General features: G+C 39.3%; 1 protein-coding gene across 3 annotated transcripts; it reads right to left on the bottom strand.

Annotated features, from left to right (window-relative positions):
* Window positions 1-725: 725 nt before the first annotated feature.
* Window positions 726-2,901, bottom strand: LOC133887551 (uncharacterized). 3 transcript variants are annotated; one of them, XM_062327539.1, is made up of 2 exons: window positions 1,504-2,818; window positions 726-980 (listed from the first exon to the last, which is right to left on the bottom strand). In XM_062327539.1, the coding sequence occupies exons 1-2, from the start codon at window positions 2,675-2,677 to the stop codon at window positions 904-906; spliced, it is 1,251 nt and encodes a 416-aa protein (XP_062183523.1). In that variant the 5' UTR covers window positions 2,678-2,818; the 3' UTR covers window positions 726-903. The 3 variants fall into 3 exon arrangements, with proteins under 3 accessions (XP_062183523.1, XP_062183521.1, XP_062183522.1); XM_062327537.1 differs by having other exon boundaries at window positions 1,184-2,812; XM_062327538.1 differs by lacking the exon at window positions 726-980 and adding an exon at window positions 2,832-2,901 and having other exon boundaries at window positions 1,004-2,736.
* Window positions 2,902-9,706: the final 6,805 nt, after the last annotated feature.

The raw sequence follows: 9,706 nt of genomic DNA, 5'->3' as shown, positions 1-9,706 counted from the left end.
ATAAAATCAGAAAAATTTCAAAATGCATCTTGGATACTTTTGTGCACGTTTCAAACTGTCGAATTTAAAATTAGAGGCGAATTTGGGTTTCTTAGCCCAATTTAGAGAAATATTATTTTGAATTTGTTGTAAATTTGAAAAGTTCAATTTTTTAGTGAATTTAAGAAGATTGTAAAACGTAGGGTGTTACAAAAATCTTGCTGAGAAAGCTAACGGTTGAAGGAAGTAAATGAAATACATCTAAACACAATTTTTTGGAATTTTTCGGAACATAGTTTTTATTCAAGAGCATTTCTCCAACCCTCCCTTGAGGATGTTATAGCTGCTGCGTATTTTTCATTATAACAAGATAGACGAGCATAAATAGCTTGAACAAGTACTCCCTCTAGCACACGTCTAGAAATCTGGCTGGTCAATAATTAATCGGAGCGGCATGCCAAACTACAGGATTGAACCATTTTCTTTAGGTCGTCTCCATTAATGTTGAAATTGAATTTGAAGCCCACCAAGAAAGGACCAATTCAAATTCCGTAGTCAAACGATCCACACTCCACTCTATCTTGATCACACTGCTGCAAAATGCAATTAAGTTGCTTCAGTTTGTGAGTGAAGGTTGTCTGATTCCATCAGCCATAACAACCATTCTCATCTAATATTTAATCAGGGTGAATGTACCTTTAAGTTCGTGTGAAAACAAAACATGCTTTCATCCAAGTATACACATGAAAACAGAGCAATCATCATATTGAATCAAACTGTTGCACTAGTACATGAGCTTGAAAGATAGCAAGGTCGTGTGCATATATAGATACAACATATGAAATCATTCGGTAGAACACCGAATCTTCTTAACCCATGAGGCTCTGCTTGCCTTACAACAAGAAGATGGTAACTTGCTCCATCTCAATCTGGCAACCAAATATGAAAGTGACCAAACATGACCAAGCGGCTCAGCTGACAAAATGACTTGCAGGGTTGAGCTGAAAACATAAAGAAAACGTAATTATGAATGCCAGATCCGGATGCTGATATCTAATTAAAATTTATGCATCAACATCATGCATTACTCTGTCAATAAACATACTTTACATATGACCAGGTGGTAGTACATATCATACATTTTGACAATACAGTAACTTGAGACACCCTATCCAATCATATTCAGAGATCCTCCTATATATACCTGATGATGACGGAATTAATAAAGTGTGACTCCATTTTTCATAGGACGCTTCCTCTTGGCAGATGTAGCTTTTAGCTCTCGGATCTCACAAGTATACACATAGCTATAGTAGGGCGGTATCTGAGACCTCCATCCTAGGGCCTCGAATTTCCCATGAGGTTTAACGCTTCCATACATCACGTCTTGTAATCTAATCTTGGGAACCTCCTCTTGTGAAGAGCGCTCATAATGATGATAAATCACGAATTCTTCAGAAGGTGTAGCCATTCTCCTACCATGTGCAGGTCTATTTTGGTTCATAGAATTAGAAGGATGCTCACCAAATCTGGAGACATGGCACTTGATGAACCCTCTCAAGAAGGCCAGAACCTTGGACCAAAAGTGGATGTCAAAGTTGTCCCTCAGCAAACGAGAGGTGACGTTTGCGCCATAGGGGGCACCGTTCAGCATCCTGGCTATCTCCATGGCCAAATATGCAAGCCTCGGGTGCATCGCCGGATCCGTGCTTCCAAACGTAAGCGTCTTGAAGAAGTAACAGAATGCTTCGTTAGACATATATTTCAGTGCTACTGCCTGCGTTGTTCCAAGCTTTGTGATCTTGTCAGACCGGCTTGTGATTATGATTTTATTACCACTTGTGAAGCACCGTTTAGAAGCAGAATACAGCCTCCTCCACGCATCTTCATTGAAGTCTCCAGCTGCCTCAACCACAACTAGCATTCTCTCATCTTTGTTCAATGTGCAATTTTGATATTTCTTGGTACATCCCTCTCTAAGAGTGGCTAACTTCTCATCTCTCAAATCATGGTCGTTCAAGAACACGATTTCTGAAAAATGATCACGTACTCTTTCATCCTTGCAAACATGAGCGACAAGTGTGCTCTTGCCGACTCTGCCAGGACCGACAATTGGCAGGACCTCTAGATCTTCAGCACCATGAGGTCGTGTGTGTAACAGGAAGCTGATGACAAGTTCTGCTTCCATCTGGCGTTCAAACATGCAGTTACCCAACAGGAGATGCATGCTGTAAGGCTGGCGGTACAGGCGAGGGCAGTTCGTCAAGAACACGACCAGCTCACCCACATCAAGGATCATGGAGCTCAAATCGTCAAGCGACTTTTGCAGTTGTTCCAAAATCTGTGCATTTCTACTGGAGGAACATAAACCTTTCAGAGAACTTACTTTGGACAAAGACAAAGAGTGACTCACAACCTGATCTTTGGTGTCCTCCTCCTCGAGAAATTGGTATCTGAAGGTGCCCAGCATGTAATAGCCTCGGTACATGGCGTCTCTCAACATATCCAGCTGCTGGAGCATAGCTTGGTTTGTGACGTGCCGCCCCATGGCCTCGTCGACGATGACATGTGCCCGGAGCAAGACCCTGCGGAGGCGATCCTCCACATCCAACGCCGACGGCTTGGAGCTTCTGCTGATGAAGAAATTTATGGATCTAGTTGTCAGCTCACCCAGGACCGTAGAAAGGATAATCTCCATTAGTGGAATCTCTCCCCAGGAAGATAACGCAGCAGATTGAGGAGAGAATGAATAGTAATCTGCAGAATGAAATGAAATGGAATGTTTCTGAGGTCTGAGCCAACACTCCAAGGATGTATCAAGAACAACTGAGAGAGAGAGAGAGAGAGTTTACTTGTTCAAGTCATGCAAAAGGTTAGTCCAGTTTAATAGTCATAGTCCATGCACGCGATGTTTGACCTTTGGAGGCCTTTCTGATTGACTTCCATCTATGTAACTTCTCTGCAAAGTCTTGCACGTGTACATTTCCGTAAATTCCATGTTCTCCCCTGTTCGTAGTCGTTTTCGATGGTGTTAATTTTCAGTTCTGGAAGGCAAAGATGGAGACCTACATTCAAGCACAGGGATTTGCAATTTGGGAAAAGGTCTACAAGCCATATGAGGTCCCTGAGAATAATGATGTGACGGCACCGAACTTGTCTCATGTCGAGGTGAACAGCAAGGCAAGAAACCTGATCATCCAAGGCTTGGGAAGGAGCGACTTCGATCGAGTAATACATCTCAAATCAGCGTACGAGGTATGGAAAGCACTCTGTGATTATCATGAAGGTTAATCTACTATTAAAGAGGTACGTCAAGATTTATTTAAGAAAGATTACATGCATTTTGAGATGCAGCCTCGTGAGTCAATAGGTGATTTCTTTACTCGATTTAATAAAATTCTGAGTAATTTGCGTGCTATTAATATTACATACACTGATGCTGAGAATGCACGTCAATTACTAGGAGCTTTAGATATGTCAGTGTGAGAGATGAAAGTTACATCTATTAGAGAATCTACTGTCATGAGTTCACTTACATTAGATGTACTTTATTCTAAATTGAAAACTCATGAGCTAGATATTTTTGCTAGGAAGAACGTTAATAAATCAATTGCTTTGGTCTCTCAACCTAGCATGTCTCATATTGAATCATCTTCATCAAGTTTTTCATTATCTTCTATATCTCCACTAACCGATGATCTACTTGCGTTGATTCCTGAAGAAGATTTAGCACTACTTTCTACTCGGTTCTCTAAAGCATTGCAGAATGTGCGAATGAGAAAGAGAGGAAGTGGAGGTCCTCAAAGATGCTATGAATGTGGTGATCTCAACCACATTCGTTCCAATTGTCCTAAGCTTGCAGATAAAGCATCAAAAGAGGAGAAGGAGAAAAAGAAGCGATCGTTCAACGACAAGAAGAAAAAGAGCTTTCTCAACCGCAAGGTTGTGCATTGAGTTCTTTTAGCGCTCGAACAAGTCAACTTGAGTGACGTTGATTCGGAGAGCAGTGAGGATGACACAACATCCAAGGGAAAGATGATGCATGACTTGACTGGGTTGTGTCTCATGGCAAGCAACAAAGAAAGCTCAACCGAGGATGAACATGATAGCGACGGTAACGAGGCTTCTCGAGCGAGGAAGGAGAACATTTGTCTAGTCGATTCCGGATGCTCACGCCACATGTCTGGTGATAAAAATTGGTTCTCCTCCCTTGTACGTGCATCTCGTGCTGAAAGTATTACTTTTGGAGATGCTTCTTCTACCTCAGTTGTTGCAAAAGGTACAGTGCAGGTAAATGATAAGTTTATGTTCAAGGATGTTGCTTTAGTCGAGAACTTGAAATTTAACTTGCTTTCTGTCTCACAAATGATTGATGAAGACCTTGAGGTGCGCTTTAAGAAAAATAAATGTAAAGTATTAGATGCTTTAGGTGATCTGGTTTTTAGAATCTCATGTTTTGGAAGAGTTTTTAAGGCTGATTTTGATGCATCACCTTCTTCTAAGCTTAGATGTCTTGTTGCTAATGTTTCTAAAGATTTATTCTTTTGGCATCGTAGACTTGGTCATGTTGGTATAGATCATCTCACTCGAGTTAGTGGTTTAGATCTTATTCGTGGCTTGCCTAAGCTTAAGGTTGATAGCGAGTTAGTTTGCTCTTCTTGTAGACATGGTTAAATGCATTCAGGTTCACATTCACCTATTACCGTGGTTATGACAAATGCACCCAGTCAACTTTTACTCCTTGATACTGTTGGTCCTTCTAGAGTACAATCTTTTGGAGGTAAATGGTATGTGCTTATTATTGTTGATGACTACTCTAGATATTTTTGGGTTTACTTTATGGCATTTAAGGATGAAGCTTTTGGTTATTTTATAAGTTTAGTTCTTAGATTGTCTGTTGATCTCCCAGGATCTTTGAGAGCGATTAGAAGTGATAATGGAACCGAATTTGAGAATTCTTCTTTTGATCACTTTTGTGCTGAGAAAGGCATTGAACATCAATTTTCATCACCTTGAGTTCCTCAACAAAATGGTGTAGTTGAAAGGAAGAATAGAACTCTGGTCGAGATGGCTGGGACCATGTTAGATGAATTTTCTACTCCTAGAAACTTTTGGGCTGAAGCTATATCTACTGCTTGTTATGTTTCAAACCATGTTTTCTTGAGATCTAAATTGGGTAAAACTTCATATGAGCTTCGGTTTGGACATAGGCCTAGTGTATCTCACTTTAGAGTTTTTGGGCTGCAAGTGCTTTGTGCTGAAATCTGGAAATTTGGATAAGTTTGAGTCTAGATCAATAGATGGTATTTTTCTTGGATATTCTGCTCATACTCATGGCTATCGAGTGCTTGTTTTGGAAACTAACAAAATTGTTGAAACCTGTGATGTTACTTTTGATGAGACTAGTCCTGGAACTAGATCAAGTGATGCAGGTACAGGTACACATATTCAGGGGGAGTTCGAGAGTATTTTTGTGGATGATGATGAGGTCGATGATACAATCAGCTGTAGATCCCTTGACACCTTCGACCACTTCAGCTATAGTTGGACATTCTCAAGCTACTACATCATCTGTGCGTATTGAAGGAGAAGAAGAGATTACTTCTCGAGTGACAGCTCCTTTGCAAATTCAGCGGAGTCATCCACCTGATCAGATGATTGGAGATTTGCATGAGCGAGTCACACGATCCAGGTTTATTGATTCTAATTTTCATGCTCATTCAGCTTTTATTGCTTCTTTTGAACCCAAAGATGTTTCACATGCATTAACTGACGAATCTTGGATCAATGCCATGCATGAGGAACTTGAAAATTTTGAACGCAACAAAGTATGGAAGCTTGTCGCACCTCCTCCGGGTCATACACTTATCGGTACTAAATGAGTTTTCAAAAATAAACAAAGTGAGGATGGTGTTGTTGTTAGAAACAAAGCTAGACTTGTAGCTCAAGGTTTTACACAGGTAGAAGGGCTAGATTTTGAGGAAACTTTTACTCCGGTTGCTAGACTAGAAGCCATTAGAATTCTTTTAGCTTTTGCTGCATCTAAAGGCTTTAGATTATATCAAATGGATGTCTAAAGTGTTTTTTTGAATGGCTACATAAATGAAGAGATTTATGTTATGCAACCACCTGATTTTGAAAATCCTAAACATTCAGATTATGTATACAAGTTGTCGAAAGCTTTGTATGGTTTAAAACAAGCCCCGAGAGCATGGTATGATAGGTTAAAAACTTTCTTGCATGAAAAGGGTTTTGAAATGGGAAAAGTGGACAAGACGTTGTTTGTGCTCAAGCATGGTAATGATCAACTATTTGTTCAGATTTATGTAGATGATATCATCTTTGGTTGTTCTTTCTCATGCTTTGGTGTCCCAGTTTTCAGAAACGATGAGCAGGGAATTTGAGATGACTATGATTGGTGAACTAACGTACTTTTTGGGACTTCAAGTCAAACAAACCAAAGAAGGTACTTTTGTTCATCAAAGTAAGTACACACGAGACCTGCTACGATGTTTTGAGATGGAAAACAACAAGCCGATCATGACACCTATTGGAGCAACAACGACACTTGATCCTGATAAAGATGGTGAGCCAGTTGATCAAAAAGAATATAGAAGAATGATTGGATCACTTTTGTATCTCACCGCTTCAAGGCCAGACATACAATTTGTTGTATGCTTGTGTGCACGATTTCAAGCTTCCCCACGTGCTTCACATCGACAAGCTGTCAAATGGATTCTAAGGTATCTTCATGGAACTCAAGATTTTGGTATTTGACTTTCTGCTTCTTCATCTATTAGCTTAAGAGCTTTTTCTGATGCTGATTTTGGAGGTTGTATAATTGATTGAAAAAGTACATATGGTACATGTCATTTCTTGGGTAATTCTCTTGTTGCATGGTCATCTAGGAAACAGTCCTCTGTTGCACAATCTACTGCTGAATCTGAATATGTAGTTCCTGCTAGTTGTTGTTCACAAACTCTTTGGATAGTTGCTACACTTAAAGATTATGGGGTTAATTTAGAGAGTGTTCCACATTTCTGTGATAACACTGGTGCTATAAGTATTGCTAAAAATCATGTGCAACATTCTCAGACTAAACACATTGACATCAGATTTCATTTTCTTAGAGACAATGTTGAAAAAGGAAACATCGAACTTCTCCGTGTGAATACTGAACACCAATTGGCAGACATTTTCACAAAACCTTTGGATTCTTCTCGTTTTGCTTTTCTTCAGGGAGAACTTTGTGTTATTCATCGTATGGGATTGTTTTGAGGGGGGTTTCTTATATCTTGGAACTTGTCGGAGTTTATAAAAATAAGAAAACAATGAAATAGGATGAGCATTATATCTGATATATATGTGACTTTTGAAGCCAGTGCTTATGCTACATAGGAGTTTTTGCACTTTCATATCTATATGTGTAACTGTGTAGTTTTTGTCATGACTTTTTAAATCGAATGACAACTTGAATTAAATTTTGTCATGGTTAAACTCTTGATTGCTTTGATCTTTGATAAAAATGCTATATGTGAAAGAATCAAAGAAATTAAAAAGTGCTGAATAATAGTTGATAGATAAAAGATCAAGGAAGTATGCACTGTCGCACTTCTTCTTTTCGAGACTGCTTATCATTGCACTTTGAAATGAACTTGGAAGAAGTCATGTATGATCATAATCATTGTCTTAAGCTTCTGATTGTCTTTTTGACATAGGCTTGGCATGGTTGAATAAAATAAGGCTGATGGTGCATATAATTCCTTGCAAAAGAATATGAGAAGTTCTTGACATCAAAATTGGCATCTTGTTATATGTCTTTTTAATCAAAACAATGACATACTTTTGATATTCATGTTTTTGATAGCATATAAATTGAGGATTCGAGTGATTGAGATTGGGAGACCATGCCTTGCAAATAAATCATTAATTATACTTGATAAGTTGTGCTTACACTATATTTTTACAAGTGTAGACGGGTTGGTGCAAGTATTCTTGATAGTGTGGCTTGGTCGAGTATTTGTTATATATGTGGATGATTTCTGATGCTCATTGAAATGATTGAAATAACAAGACTTGATTCTTTCTTTTGAATTTTTGATGAAATCATTGCCAAAGGGGGAGAGAACTTGCTCATTTTTTGACAGAGTTGTAAGGGGGAGATGGAGTTTTTTTTTCCTCGACTCTTGTTTTTCTCAATGGGAGATTTTTTTTTCAAAGGATTTTTGTTGATCTTTTGATTTAACTTTGCGTTTGATTTTAAAATCAAATCATGTCTGTTAAAAGGTTACCATTGTTCACATGAGGGTTGCCAATGTTTTCATCAAGGGGGAGATTGTGAGATCATGTGATAAATAATTGGTTTGATTGATGAAATTGGCAGAGCAAAGTGATTAAGCATAATAACATATGCTTGGATAGCATAGTTGGTTTGATGCGCTATCATTAGTTGGGTATGCTTATGTTAGCGTGTTGGTTTTGATTGGAGTTTGCGTGGTGTTGCATGAACTGATCTTGAGTCAAGTCGGGAAGGACTTGTGCTCGTACTCGATTGTTGTTTAATTCATGTGCAAGTGTTGCTCGAAGGAGAACGTGGTCGATGACGGATCGACGAACTAAGTTCAGGGAGGAACTGAGGTTCGACGATTAGGTTCAGGAGGAACTGAGGTCGTGATGATCGAGGATGTCATGCGGGATATTCGAGCTGAGAGAACAATGCATATGGAGACAAGGCTTCACGATGGACGCAGGAGGCGATCTGATCGTGAGATGACGTGAAGACTAATTCGTGTTTGAGTCAGAGCAGGCACGAGGGAGTCGTGTGGTGGCTGGACTTGAGAGAAGAGTTAGTGTCAGAGACGGACTCTGAGTTGGTTACGTATATGCATGTATGCATGGGAGATGTGCATGCATGATTACGTAAGAGTTGTTGACTAATTAGCTTAATTAGCGGAAGTTGTTTGTCCTCTTGTGATTAGAGGAGGATAGAGTCTAGATTGAATACGACAGGGAGTGGTAGTTCGATTCGGTCACGTTTATGCGTGTGGCTACCCTATAAATAGAGAGGTGTGTATTGGGTAGAAGACAACAGAGCGCAGAACATGGCAGCACAACGCAGTAGAGAGTTAGAGAAACTCAAGAGAGAGCTGTTTTGGGATTTCGTGGAAATTCTTGTTGGATGCTTTGGAGAGGCATCTTTTAAACTCATCTATGCAATGAAAATCAAGTTTCGTAAGTTGATGAGTTGCTGATTCGGAATTTTCTCTCTGTTCTATATTCTGCATGCTCGGTTTTGGTTTTCAATTAATTTCATATTTCTATGAAGTTTAATCTTGGTTTAATCCATCCAAAACCTTGCTAAATTATCTAGTGTTTGATCTGAGAAAATTTCGAGTAGATTTGGTTTGATCTCGAGTAGCTTTTTATCAACTCGACTAGGTTTCGATCTACTCTATTCTGGTTGATACAGTCTGCTTCCACCGGGCATAATTCTTGATCTACATATCTGATTTACTCGATTCTCATGGGGTTAGTTTCGTATTTGAATCTAGTTTCTGCTGACCAAAATTGAGAGCAATCCGACCAGCAGATCTTTCTCTACATCATTTTTACTAGAGCTTGTGCAATCTATTACGAGTGGAATACCGAGTTTAAATCGAGTTTCGATTTGGGTGAGTTAATTTTTGAATTTGGTTTCCGCAATCATTCACCCCCTCTGATTGGGTAT

Source organism: Phragmites australis, chromosome 12 (genome assembly GCF_958298935.1).
Source record: "Phragmites australis chromosome 12, lpPhrAust1.1, whole genome shotgun sequence".
In the NCBI taxonomy this organism is placed as follows: Eukaryota; Viridiplantae; Streptophyta; class Magnoliopsida; order Poales; family Poaceae; genus Phragmites; species Phragmites australis.
Note: the sequence above shows the minus strand (reverse complement) of the source record. Positions and strands in the feature narration are given on the sequence as shown.

Bases quoted from the DNA above. Each gene is read 5' to 3' on its own strand.
- LOC133887551 (XM_062327538.1), bottom strand. From the start codon at position 2,677: ATGGAGATTATCCTTTCTACGGTCCTGGGTGAGCTGACAACTAGATCC.